The sequence below is a fragment of the Penicillium griseofulvum genome (assembly GCF_001561935.1).
Source record: "Penicillium griseofulvum strain PG3 chromosome Unknown contig_6, whole genome shotgun sequence".
Taxonomy (NCBI): Eukaryota; Fungi; Ascomycota; class Eurotiomycetes; order Eurotiales; family Aspergillaceae; genus Penicillium; species Penicillium griseofulvum.
Genome location: NW_024467419.1, coordinates 260,403 through 273,889, shown reverse-complemented (window position 1 = coordinate 273,889; position 13,487 = coordinate 260,403). Strand labels below are relative to the sequence as shown.

Below are 13,487 nucleotides of genomic sequence, written 5' to 3'. Positions count from 1 at the left end.
AAGACACTAACATGCTCAATATGGATAAAGTGATTTAATACCAGGCCTCTAGCACATCCTAGACGAAGCTTCACAGAACAGTCTTACAGGCAGTAGTAGCTAACATAGATATGAGTCAATTGAATTAGAATATCATATAGAAGATGCAGCCTGTCACATGGGAGAATATGTGGCGGAAGCAAGCATGAAAGATATTTAGTATAGGCATTGCTGCTAACATCATATATAGGCCTTGGTCTGACACACGCTAAGATTCTACTAGATGTACAAGGGTTGAATCATGTATCAAAGAGATAAGAGAGAAGCTCTCCGGAACTCCGGAATTGCCTATTTGAACCACATTACCTATGTAGGCAGTAGCTTAACTCCTTAAACACCAGGGATTGTATTTATAATCGCCGGTCAAGCTTTCTAGGCCGTAATAGGCCGTTGCGGGGGATGACGGGATCGAGGGGTTTGGGAACCATAAAAGCCCTCCTCGCTCTTTTGCTATCCCCAATTCTTGATCGACGTCTATTATTTAATCATGGTTAAAGTTCTTTTGACTGGTATGTGATTTTGGTCTGCCCTCGAACTCCAATCTGACTATCCGCTTTAGGAGGCAGTGGCTTCATTGCCGCCCACATTGTCGACATTCTGCTACAGCATGAGTATGTTTAGCCACATTATTGCTTGGAGATTGAAGGTTGACGATTTAATAGTTTTGATACAGTTATTACTGTTCGATCAGATGAGAAGGGAAAACGGATTATCGAGGCTCACCCCGACGTGCCGAAGGAGAAGCTATCTTATGTGATTGTCAATGATGTAGCTAAGGATGGGGCATTTGATGAGGTAGAATATCCTTTCCCTATTAAATACATACACAACTAATTGAAATGCAACAGGCCGTCAAATCAAGCCCTCCTTTTGACTATGTTATCCATACCGCATCCCCTTTCCATTATAACGTTCAGGACCCTGTGAAAGACTTCCTTGACCCAGCCATCAAGGGAACGACCGGGATTTTAAAAGCAATCAAAGAATACGCCCCTACCGTGAAGCGAGTGGTCATCACGTCATCTTACGCGGCCATGGTGAACGGCAAGCAGCATCCCAAGGTCTACAGTGAGAAAGAATGGAATCCGTTGACGTGGGAAGAGGCGATGGATCACTCGCAAGTTTACCGTGGTAGCAAGGTAGGTGAAGTTTGATGGTCGGCAAATTCAAGTGCTAAGGCAGTTCCATACCAGACCTTTGCGGAGAAAGCAGCCTGGGCCTTCGTCGACAAGGAAAAGCCAAATTTCGATATTGCTACCATCAATCCACCACTGGTCTTTGGCCCGATCGTCCATTATCTCAACTCCCTTGACACTATCAACACCTCGAACCAGCGCATGAGGAATCTCGTCCAGGGTCAAATGAAGGAGAAAATAGCCCCAACGGGCAATTTCCTGTGGGTGGATGTGCGTGACGTGGCGCTCGCACATGTCAGAGCCATTGAAGTTCCTGAAGCAGGAGGCGAGAGATTCTTTGTCACCGCTGGCTATTTCTCGAACAAGGAACTTGCAGATATTATGCGCGAGACTCACCCCCAGTTAGAGTCTAAACTTCCCCCTGCAGACTCTCCCAGCGACTTCCCGGAAAACATCTATGGGATCGACAATACTAAGTCGAAAAAGGTTCTCGGACTCAATTATCGCCCACTGAAGCAGACAGTGTCAGACGCTGTTGATTCTATCCTAGCTGTTGGTGTTTAAACTAGAAGTTGCCTTCCATATTTTTCATTCATAGATCAAGATTGAGTCAATGAATACACATTGTAGAACAACTCCAATATCCTTGTCGGACAATTACGTATTTTAGAGCAATATTAAGTAACAGATTTTATCCAACACCAATCGCATCTTACATTTCACATATGTATGAGGAAGATAATCTACCCGGCAAAGATTGCTCGAAGATGTTGGATGCGTTGTATAGATCTAGAACTGCGGGTTGAGTCGTTGTCGCTCACCGTACCGCTTTCGCCCGTGTTCTCCGGTCAACTTTTCTCGCGGCAGCAATCCAAGATTACATAGTCAATCCATTAAACAAGATGGCCTCTGCCAGGCTGTCGCCAACGGCGAACTTGCTGCGAAAATCGCGCTTGTTCGCCCTCCCCAAAACTCTCAATGGGCCCAGTGACCCAACATTGAGGGAATCCAACACCGCAACCCTGCCTCACCCCATCCGAGCCTCGATCGTTACACCGCAATCATCACTAGCCCGAGGGGACTGGGGATTGAAGCGACCTTTACCGGCTAAGTCGACATCGGAGAAATCATCGAGACCCGTAGTCAGGTTGCACGCCCTCGATACCTATGAACATGTCACCGACTTCGAATCCGCCGCAGATCACACTGTGACCCTCGAGAAGTTCCAGGAGCTGCACATGCCTATGTCCCTTCCCTCCAAAGTCAATTATGCTACAAGTGTCGTGCCAAGGCATCAAAGTCCGTTCGAAACGCATCTCGATAACACCGAGACCAGCCAGGGTCTCCAGGAACCTGGTGCCAAACAATTCAGACACACTGGTCCTTGGCTTGCTGGGCAGACGGAGGCAGAGTTCGCAGCGTACTTGAAACAAGTGACCCGCAAGAAGCCTGAGCTCCTGCAGAAGCTTCGTGAACAATTTATTGCTAAGCGGTCTGCTGAGAAACGGAAACTAGCACAGGATAATGGAGAGGACTTGGAAGCTCGTCCTGCAACTGTCACCGATGCGGAGTTCAATGCCTATATCAAAACTCTGCGTAATGACCCATTCGCTCTCGGACCTGTGGTCTTTGATCTGCTTGACCTCGCTTCCCCCCCTGCCGTTCCTAGCGAGCGTATCGGGCGCAAGTATTACCAATCCCCTGGAACCAAGCTGTCCTCATTCGAATACGCCGTCTCAGGACCCCCGAAGACACACCCATCTGCCGGTCTGTCATACACACGATCACACGCTCTGATTCATAACCATGCCCAGTTTGGCCCACAGGCCCACCAGCGCCCCGTGGAGGCTCGCATCTTGCGCCCCAAGGGCCGATTTAAGGGACGCATGGCCCGGGCCCTCGCAGGTATTGGTGGTATTGCTGTTGAAGATCTGAATGCCATGACCTTTGTGGAGCAAGGCACACCCCCCGGTCTGACTTTCTTCGATGCGTCCATCCCTGGTGGAGGTAAATACTGGGTCACTCCCATCCGGGCTTCGATTGACTCCGAGGGCCGTATTGGCCTTTCATCTTACCGCGCGAGTGCAACCGCCAAGGCCCCTTACGGAATTGAAGACCACCACAAGCCGAGTACCTTGACCATCTCCGATGTTGCCACTGCCCCATCCCCGCTAGTCCCAAGATTGGATCGGCAGTCATTCGGCCAGCCTCGGTTCCAGCCTTCCACGGAGAACCGTCCCCGAAGGCAACCAACGAGGGGAACAGAGGACGTCGCCCGCAGCCTTCTCAACAACCTCAACTCTAGGTCATAGGGATAGGTGAAGTCTGGTTGGATGTGCAAGGGATTGTACCATGTATGATAGATTTGGTGCTTGTGTAAAGCTACTTTCATTTTTCGTTTTTGACTATGTCATATAAATCAGATGCATCAATATCATGTTATTTTCACAGCGAACATTGCAAACCCCCATTCCCCACTTAAAGGAAAATTACAAGACAATTAAGTTCAACTTGAATAATCGTACGTATATCACTTTAAGGATGATGTACTTTTGATGTGTTTGCTACCTTCCTAAAACAGCAAGCGCGGGTGCCCAGGTGGCATTAATATATTACATAATCAGTAAAGTGCCACGTGACTCCATTATTAGGGCCTAGGGCAAGGACCCGCACAGGACTAAGCGAAAGCCTGCTCTAAACTCATCCAAATCGGCACGACGACTCTCGATCTTTCGAACTTCATTCCGCCAGCCAACAACCGCCAAAATGGGTCGCGTCCGTACCAAGACAGTCAAGCGCTCCGCTAAGGTCATCATCGAGCGTTACTACCCCAAGTTGACCCTCGACTTCGAGACCAACAAGCGTATCTGTGATGAGATCGCCATCATTGCTTCCAAGCGTCTTCGCAACAAGGTGAGATTCCATACAATGGCATCGCCCTTTGAGAGACCTCCAATTCTGATTTGAATTTTTTTTTCTAGATCGCTGGTTACACCACCCACTTGATGAAGCGCATCCAGCGTGGTCCCGTCCGCGGTATCTCCTTCAAGCTTCAGGAGGAGGAGCGTGAGCGCAAGGATCAGTACGTTCCTGAGGTCTCCGCTCTCGATGTCTCCCAGACCGAGTCCGGCCAGCTCGACGTTGATGCCGACACCAAGGACCTTCTCAAGTCCATGGGCGTAAGTTTTCCCTACACAGTGCATAGCATGGAATATATCTAATATACCTTTACAGTTCGACAACCTCAAGGTCAACGTTGTTGCTGTCAGCCAGCAGCAGCAGGCTGAGCGTCCCCGCCGTTTCGGTCCCCGCTAAATCCAGCGCCCGGAATAACGAAAAAAAAAAAGTTCATCTCTGGCCTACGGTCGATCTTTGGCGGTTACCCCGACAATGTCTGTTCTGGCTGGCTTTTCGCCCGGCTAGCATGGCTTAGCTTAGTGTGGAAGGCTATTCCTGGATGAGGAATGAATAAACATGATTCTCTTTGAGAAAGGTGTCGCCGATTCTCCGCAAGGAGATGACGCTTGATTGCCATTTTTTTTTCTCTCATGTCTACCCATGAGTTAACTCTCTGGGTTGGACTATGTAGGAGTTGTTGGACTGGGGAGTACCTTGGTCTAACTGACTCGAGGCCTTTGGCAGTCTGAGTCATGTCTGGATTCATGTCTACATATCTATATGTACGTATGAGTCCTGCTGGCCAGCCTATAGCCATATATATATGGTCTCTGCGTAGATTGTTCATTACTCATTAGTCAATGTCAACATTGACCGGGTATTAGAAGTAAAACGCCGACAAGCCCCTTTGGGTCCCATAGCAACCTTACTTGGTCAGAGTTGATTGAGCAAATCCGTGTCGCCATCTTCATCCACTTTTAGTTGCTCCCTGGGCATATATCCTTCAATGGAGCCGCCATTTGCATCCTCCGGGCGCATTTGTGGGGCTACAGGAGCCTGAGAGCCACGCTGATTCTCTCTGATATCGATGTTAACGCGTCCATCCGGACGGATTCTGCTGGTATCACCGCGTTCCAACGCAAGCTCCTGGGACCGATCGCGATTTCCAAGTCCCATGTTCTGCAAATCATCCACAACGGAAGATACACTGCTAGTAGCCGCTGGTGCCTTTAAGCGCTTGGCGCGAGCTTCCTCAAGCAGTAGAATATTCGTGCCCCGCGTATCCCCGGCCCGTCGTTCCCACACAGGCTTCTCAGAAAGCTGCACTCTTATCCAAAGAGCACGCTCTGCGCATGCATCTGAGCACCACTTTTCGACGCGGTCCTCGGAAACAATATCGACGCTGCGTCCGCGCCCCCCTGGCCCGCTTCCTTTGGGGCCGTATTTAAATTGGAACCCGCCTCCTGGTCCTCTGTCTTGTTTGCGATACTTGCGAGGACATAGAGTGTATCCGCACGAGTCTTCGAAGTTTCGCTCCAGGATTAGATTGTCGTAGTCGCTGGGGCGGAATGGAGCTAGCGCGTGTTTGAATTTTATAGTATCTTCTTGGGATGGTGCGGCAGGGTCGGCTTTCGGGGAAGAGGGGAGTTCGAGGAGCTCCAGGATGCGGTTTAGGATAATATCTTCGGCGTCTTTCTGGGTCTGAATCTGTTGCGCGTGTTCCAGGGCGACTTCCAGATGCTTCTGGGTTGCGCCGGGCCTGCCTGCTAGGTATTTGTCTTGCTCTTCTTGAGTAGGGTATAGGTATGAAGGTGGGGGTTGCTGGGCATTGACAGCAGCGTATGTCTCGGGAAGAGAGGTCTTGAGAGCATGGCTTGGCCCTGACTGTGCCATAATTTTGAATTGAGACTTTGCAATATATGAAAGACAATTTTGAAAATGAGTTGAGTTGTGAGGTGAGAAATCGAAAAATGAAATAAAACTAGCAGAATTCGGTTCCAAAGCGGAAGAGGCAAAAACCCCCCCGGATCCTCAATTAAGACACTTCACTGCTGACGTAGGCTTTGGGCATCTACCTCAAGTATTGACTTTTATGTTATTTTAGGATCACTGTAAGGAGTAGCTTGTACATGTTATATACCATGTACTCAATACAATTTATATTTCTCTTTATATAAGTTCATCTATATCCACCGATAGATATACTTAACCCAATATACTTCCGTTGAAAACTAGTTAGCCTATATACATGTAAAAGCATATAACAATCATATAAACTTGAAATTCAACACATTTTCCCCCCATGTGTGTGTTCCCTGGTTGATGTTAGCCGCCGATCGTCTCCAGTGGAGCCCATTTCCCTCATCCCGCCAAGTGACGACCACCTCTCTACATCCTCCTCCCCTAATACTTTTTTTTCGTCTTTCTCACCCTGTTCTTCTTTTTTTCATATTGCATCGATTCTTTGCTGGCCCTGAATAGGGTGTTCGGTTCTCCCCGTGAGTGCTTCTGTCGTCCCTCCCCCCCTCATCTCTTGGTTGTAGGCTCCCACTCGTTGACGTCGTCCGTTTCAACTAAGCTGACACGCCATCGTACCACAAAGGAATTGATTCGTTTCGCCTTAAATATTGCTACATGCTAAACGTATTGAAGCTGGCGATTTGCTCTGTACAGATATTCTAGCGTCATTGCGTCACAGCCTCGTTTAGCATTCCTCACTCCACACCGATTATCCCAAGTCTAAACCTCGGACTTGACTTTCCAGATGTCAGGTCCGCCCTTTACGGTTCGCTCGGTCTTCGAGTATGTTTCGGACCACGATGACGATCTCAACTTCCCGATCGGTCAAATCGTGACCGTCACCGCCCTAGAGGACGATGATTGGTACTACGGTGAATACTCAGACGCCCAGGGGGTCAAGAAGGAGGGCATATTCCCGAAAAACTTCGTTGAGAAATATGAGCCTCCGGCCCCTCCGAGACCATCTCGACCCAGACCCAAAAAAGAGCCCGAGCCAGTGCCAGTGGAGTCCCCCGTGGTCGAAAGCAAGCAGGCTGAGCCCGAGCCCGAACCAGAGGTGCAGCCCACAGAGGAAGATCATGAGATTACATCTTCGCAGTCGCCTCTCCCCCAGTCTCCTCCTCTATCTGCGAGTGCGCCTATAGCAGAAGCTGTATCCCCACCCTCGCAGCCGGCAAAGGCGCCCGCTCCCGTACCTCCCGTGGCCCCAACTGAATCCGCAGCCAAGGCACCCTCAAAACCTGCGCCTCCAGCCGTAGCGGAGAAACCCTCGGGGTCGTCGTTCAGGGATCGCATTGCTGCATTTAACAAGCCCGCAGCAGCACCCGTTACCCCGTTTAAACCGGGCGGTTCCCAGCCATCCTTCGTCAAGAAGCCTTTCGTCGCACCACCTCCTAGCCGGGACGCCTACAAGCCTCCACCGAGAGAACCTGCACCCAAGATCTACAAAAGAGACGAGGATCCCGATGTGAAGGAACAAATTGCCCGCGAGCCCCCGGTTTCTGAAAGCCGGCCTGCTCCGATTCAAGGCGGCGAAGAGGGCGCCGAGGACCAGCCCAAGCCAACTAGTTTGAAAGACCGAATTGCATTGCTCCAGAAGCAGCAATTAGAGCAAGCTCAGCGTCATGCCGAAGCAGCTCAGAAGAAAGAAAAGCCCTCCCGCCCTGCTCCTAAGAAGTCAATGGATGAACCTGTTGCTCCTGCAGCCCTTGATGAGGAACAGGAGTCACCGTCTGTTGAAGAATCGTCGGCCGCCCGAGATCCTAGTGTTGATACACTGAGGGCCACGGCTCCTTCACAGCCTGCTGCTCCGTTCTCGCCCACACAAGAAGTCGCGAGTGACGCCAATGATGCCGACTACTCGGCTGCTGCGGACTCCGAAGATGCAGGTGAAACGTCCACTGGTAAGGATGATGAGGAAGATGAGCCTCAGCCTCGTCCCGTCGCCCAGCGTCAACAGTCGACTCGCACAGTCGAGCAAACTGCTGAGGCAGATGCTGAAGATCAGGGCAATGCAGAAGAAGAGGAGGAGGAGGAGGAGGAGGAAATGGATCCTGAAACCAAGCGCAGAATGGAACTGCGCGAGCGGATGGCCAAGATGAGTGGCGGCATGGGTATGATGGGTCTCTTCGGCCCGCCTGCCGGAGGTATGCCAGGCATGTCTGGTGCCGGTGGTGTTCGCAAGCCCAAGACTCCCGGTGAGTCAGAGAAGAGGCTTGCAGAGCCCGAATCTGAGCCCACCTCCCCGGCCAATGCCCCCCCAGTGCCTATGATTCCCCTCCCTGGAATGCACGTGGCTAGCAAGCCGGTACCTTCTTCTACTGAAGTGGAGAAGGAAGTGGAGGAGCCTTTAGCAACTCCACTCACGGAACAACACTCTGCACTCGAGACGCCAGACGTCGAGGAGGTCATCCACGAGGGTGCGCTGCCTCGTGCTTCTATTGATCGTCCGGTCCCGGCTCCCCCATCCCAAGGTAAGATATTCTCCCGCAGCCTAATGCAGGATTTCAATTCCTGATGTTCGCAGATCATTCGGCTCCACCTCCACCTCCTCGAGAGTCAAGGCCCGTCCCGACTGTTCCAGGTGAGCCACCGGCTTCCCCTCCGCCAGTTCCTGGAGGTGAGTACCTTAGACCCCGAAACAAGTTACTTGACCTGGGGTTGACCATGATACACAGCCCGACCGGTTCCTCCTCTACCACGGCCCACCACTGCCGATAAGGGTGACGAGTCCGATGATGAATTGTCGGTGCACACATCTAGTCTGTCTTTGAATACCTCAGCTGCTCCACCAGCTGTGCCTGCACCTGCGATACCTGATCAGATTGACTCTCGCCGTGCCGAAACATATGACCCCGTGCCCTCTACGGCTTCAACCCCTGCAGCTGAGAAGAGAGCTAGCCGTGTACCACCTCCTATTCCTGTCAATCCACCCATGCCACCATCGTCGCAAGGCCGCGCTCCCCCTCCACCGCCTCCGGATCAGCTTCGTCGCCGATCTACCGCTGATAGTCGCATGAGTGCGTTGTCCCCTGCTCGACAGGCTGGAGAAGAAGCGGAAGGAGAGGTTACTGAATATGATGGAGATTACGACACTGATATCGCATCGGGAGTGAAACACAAGGATGCTCTGAAAGCCCACGAACGTGACTCCAGTCTTGACGAGGGTATTACGACCGATGACCATTCTATTCAGTCCCCGCGCAGCCCCCAGGAATCCCGGCATCCCCCTCCTCCTCCACCTACGGCTCCCAGAGCAGTTCCGCCTCCGCCCCCAAACCAGCCGCCCCGAAATGCACGTGCGTCTATTGACACACCCAGGGGGCCGCCTCCTCCTCCCCCGCCCCGAGAGCTAGTTAGCGATGACGATGATGTTGAGTATGACCCTTTCAACTACTCCGCTCCCCGACATGGTCTTCCCACATCTCCGCCCCTCCCGCACGGCCGCCCAGAGGCTCCTCCTCCTCCCCCACCGCAACAAGCAGCCGATGGATACGACGATCTCTATGATGCACCCCCTGTACAAAGCCCGGTAAAAGAAAGACCCTCCCCTTTGCATGAGAAGCGTCTTTCACTGGCTCCTCTGCCTCCGCAAAGCCAGGCTCCGGGGTTGCCATCTCCGTCCACAGCCCGAACCCAGCGGGCATCTATGGATCTTCTCAGAAATCAGCCTAACGTTCGTCGGTCTATGGATGTTTCTCGTCCATCTATTGACCAAGGCTACCAAGGCTACATTGCCACTGATGTTGATTTCGCCGAGTATACCCTCTGGTGGACCAAACCAAACACTCCGCCTCCAGCTTTCCAGAATCGCAGTGATCTGCTTTTCGAGATCGAGGAAACCGCATCCACGAACCGCGGTGGCAAAACTACAGTCTCGAAGGATGTATACATCCTGTTCCTCGATTACTCTCAGACAGTCTTGAATGTTCAATTCGACCCTAAGAACCCTGCGGATGTTTCCTTCGAGCAGCGTCATGAACCCCCGCCGCTCCCGCTTCGCCAGGACCAGCTTGAGCAGGCCCATATTCAGCTCGGAACGCGAATCTCGGAAGCTGTCAACTCGATCCAAAACTCTACTGTTGGGGATGGCACTCCGTTCGGGCTGGTCCAGTATCTTCTCAGCCCTCTTTCCGACGCACTACTTCCCGTGGGGACCCGCGGATATGGTGCCTCGGTTTATTCCAACCTAGCCAATGCCTCTGTGACTCAGAACGACGAAATCCGCGCCGGTGACATTGTCAGCTTCCGCAACGCCCGATTCCAGGGCCACCGCGGCACCATGCACCAGAAGTACAGCGCGGAGGTTGGAAAGCCCGACCACGTTGGCATCGTGGTCGATTGGGATGGCACAAAGAAGAAGATCCGAGCCTGGGAGCAAGGCCGCGAGAGCAAGAAGGTCAAGATGGAGAGCTTCAAGCTAAACGACCTCCGCAGTGGCGAATGCAAGGTCTGGCGAGTGATGCCCCGTAGCTGGGTGGGCTGGGAAGCCAGCAAGTAAATGGATGAAAGGATTCCGGTTTGAGAATTCGACCTTTTTGTTGCAGCTATTGCGCTATGAGCAGACGACCCTTTCTTTTGTGTTTCTTGATTTCCCCTTCTAGATTGGATGGGATCATGTATGAATGAAAAGGAGCCTCCTTTCTCCCCCTGTCTTCTATATTCTTCTTCCTTTTCGCTTTACTTGTCCTGCTCCCTTCTTGTGAATCATCTGGACTTAGTGTGGTAATTTGAGATGGAGAATGGTGGTCCCTTTCTGATGGAGAATTGAGCGAGCGTGCAGCTTTTCGTTTTTTTGTCAATGGTACATCTTGCATGATTCTATCCGAGCAAACTATGAGATACTATCCTCAACCTTTTGCTTTGTCGCAAAATTGTCACGGCTTATTTGTAGATAAATATCCCATGTTGGAAAGTATTGTATTAGGCGACGCTAATATATGTTTACTTAAAATTCACGCTTCATTAGTTCCTACGGGTATTGGACATGTCTAAGCACAAACTACGTCCTTTTTTCAGAGGTTATACATCGAAAAGTCGTTTGCACAAAGCCTCTTTCCACTCTTTTTGCCATCGACCTATCTAAGAAGATCCTTACCGTGTTCGCCATCACCCACATCGAAAACCTGGCAGAAGCCATCGATGAATCCGAGATAAGCAATGTTCCACTGCCAGAGTACATTAATGGGGGTATCGCTTTATTGTCCTCCCACTGCAGGGATTCTGTCCGGATGATGATATCCTACTCTTCCTTTCGCCTGGATCGGATAAACAATATATAATCAACAACAACCTCGAAGTTGCCTGGTACCTCTCAGCGTGCATTTATTACCACAATCAAACCAACAACACCTTCATCGAATGAAGTCTCATTCGACGAATAGTTTGCCTGGAACCCGAGCTTGGATACCAATATCATCAGCACTTGCACTTTAGATCCGGCTCACAGCTACTGTGTCCTGCGGTATCAGAACAGTACGGGTAAGTACCAAATCCTCTCTTCTATACTTCCTATATTCTGGCACTAATATGAATAGAAATAGCACCTAGCTTCATCTGGACTGACTGTATGCCAACTAATGCCACCGAGCCTGATACGATCGCTAACTGCAATTGTTTTGGCACTGTTGATGGATTTGATGCTGAAGGTAGCTATGCCGCAAGCTATGCGTACAGCTTCTCTAGCTTGGCCAGTGCATATGTAATTTTATTCAGATGCTAACCGAAATCCAGTCTACACATGCAGTATATTGATTTCTGACTACAACATAACAATGGCTGAATTTGTCCTAGGGATTTCATGGCTGACAGGGGACTGCGATACGACCCTTTATGCCAACCTCGACGAGACTGAGACACGGGCTTTCTGTGTCGGAACAGGGACCACCACTACCTTGTCACCAAGTACAGCTGTGACTGGTTCCGCAAGTAAGACAACTACTTCAGAAGGAGCACCAGCCGGGGTTGTTACAGAGGGACCGTCCTCTTCGATAACTGCTATTGCTACCGCTATTAGCTCTATTGCACTCACTTAAACTGGAACTGCCCCGAACTTTAATACTACAATGTTATCAAGGATGACCCTTGTGTAAAGATTGAAACATCCTATGATATCACGTTCGCCAAGTTGTATATAGCATAGATAGAACCTGGCTATCAGAGGCAATTGCCAAGCACATGAAGTGGGTCTTGTAGTGTGTTATACAACATACATCCTTGATTTCTTGATCCTTGATATGTATGTCTCTAGAGGCATCAATAGAGATAATGCGAGTCAGGTTGTCGAATACTAAGACTGAATACCCCGTGAATGTGAACTCACATGTGATGCCCATGTGACTGCATGCACGAAGCATGCCATACAAAGTGTTCAGGTGCATATAGCCCTGTCAAGGTTGTATGGAGTAATTAGGGCTTACGGGGGACTACGGAGGGGGTATAAAGGTTATAAAAAGGGGGCTAAACCAATAAGCTCAATTCCTTGTGTGTTCTAGAATCCAACGCGTCTGAAGTAAATTAATACAAGTCCACTCTAAAGTTTTCTCTGATTAAGGATCGAACAACCAAACTCAACTGTCAACTCCACCAACACAGCCGAGTAAAAGAGCGCCTCAAAGTCCAACTAGGCATCCGAATATGATGGCTGTACCCGATACCCGTGGGACCTCAGGCTAAATCATCGCTTACGAGTACAGAATAGCCAATGGGCGGATCCTGGTTCCGCCTTGGCCATACGACACATCGAGAGAATTGGGGCTGGCCCGGTCTCAGCAATCCTTCACTGGTAAGGGAGGGGGAGGAGGGGGGTTCTCCAATTATAATATTCGTTCATTTCTTTTTTTCTGTTGAGTTTCCGTTGGTTTGGTGTACGAAGTACGGAGTACTATGATGGATGTTCCTTGACCTCGTACATCGGATATTGATGTTTGTGATCGGTTCCTGAATTCCGAGCTAATCGTGAGTTATCGGATATCAGATTTTTCTTTGCATTCAATGTTCTTAAAGCATAGATCATGCAAGGTGACAATGTAGTGACATGTGTACTCCGTACAGGGACGGGGTAATAGGTATGGCACATTATATTTAGAACTTTTTCAGACAATTGACATGTCCAATGTCGGAGATTTCTTTTCCTTTCTTTTTTTTATTAAAAAAAATCGAATTTTTCGGCCACGAGGATTTGGTCCCACAGAGTGCCCTGGATGCTTTCCGGTAAAGTGCCTTATGTTAGAAAGCATTGTATATCTAATTTAATGGTACTTTAAACTTGGGATTTAAAATGTCAGTGCAAAAAAAAAAAAAAAAAAAAAAAAGAATGGAAGTGTTCCAAGGTTAAATTAGTATATCCACATTGGGACTAGTCAGGGGCATACCAAAACTGGACGGTTTGCCATT

At 50.0% G+C, this 13,487-nt stretch overlaps 5 protein-coding genes across 5 annotated transcripts; 4 read left to right on the top strand and 1 right to left on the bottom strand.

Moving 5' to 3' along the window:
* Positions 1–526: 526 nt before the first annotated feature.
* Positions 527–1,739, top strand: PGRI_072430 (SDR family oxidoreductase; the record flags this gene model as incomplete). The annotated part of the gene is made up of 5 exons (XM_040794957.1): positions 527–548; positions 599–650; positions 702–834; positions 888–1,178; positions 1,233–1,739. The coding sequence occupies 5 exons, from the start codon at positions 527–529 to the stop codon at positions 1,737–1,739; spliced, it is 1,005 nt and encodes a 334-aa protein (XP_040652634.1).
* A 338-nt stretch (positions 1,740–2,077) lies between these two features.
* PGRI_072420 (mitochondrial 37S ribosomal protein bS1m) lies at positions 2,078–3,487 on the top strand (the record flags this gene model as incomplete). The annotated part of the gene is made up of 1 exon (XM_040794956.1): positions 2,078–3,487. One exon carries the CDS (start codon positions 2,078–2,080, stop codon positions 3,485–3,487), a length of 1,410 nt encoding a protein of 469 aa, XP_040652633.1.
* Positions 3,488–3,941: 454 nt separating this feature from the next.
* PGRI_072410 (40S ribosomal protein eS17) lies at positions 3,942–4,490 on the top strand (the record flags this gene model as incomplete). Its single annotated transcript, XM_040794955.1, has 3 exons — positions 3,942–4,088; positions 4,157–4,354; positions 4,410–4,490. 3 exons carry the CDS (start codon positions 3,942–3,944, stop codon positions 4,488–4,490), a joined length of 426 nt encoding a protein of 141 aa, XP_040652632.1.
* A 516-nt stretch (positions 4,491–5,006) lies between these two features.
* PGRI_072400 (Rtr1/RPAP2 family protein phosphatase) lies at positions 5,007–5,966 on the bottom strand (the record flags this gene model as incomplete). Its single annotated transcript, XM_040794954.1, has 1 exon — positions 5,007–5,966. The coding sequence occupies one exon, from the start codon at positions 5,964–5,966 to the stop codon at positions 5,007–5,009; it is 960 nt and encodes a 319-aa protein (XP_040652631.1).
* Positions 5,967–6,837: 871 nt separating this feature from the next.
* Positions 6,838–10,593, top strand: PGRI_072390 (SH3 domain protein; the record flags this gene model as incomplete). The annotated part of the gene is made up of 3 exons (XM_040794953.1): positions 6,838–8,566; positions 8,620–8,712; positions 8,771–10,593. The coding sequence occupies 3 exons, from the start codon at positions 6,838–6,840 to the stop codon at positions 10,591–10,593; spliced, it is 3,645 nt and encodes a 1,214-aa protein (XP_040652630.1).
* Positions 10,594–13,487: the final 2,894 nt, after the last annotated feature.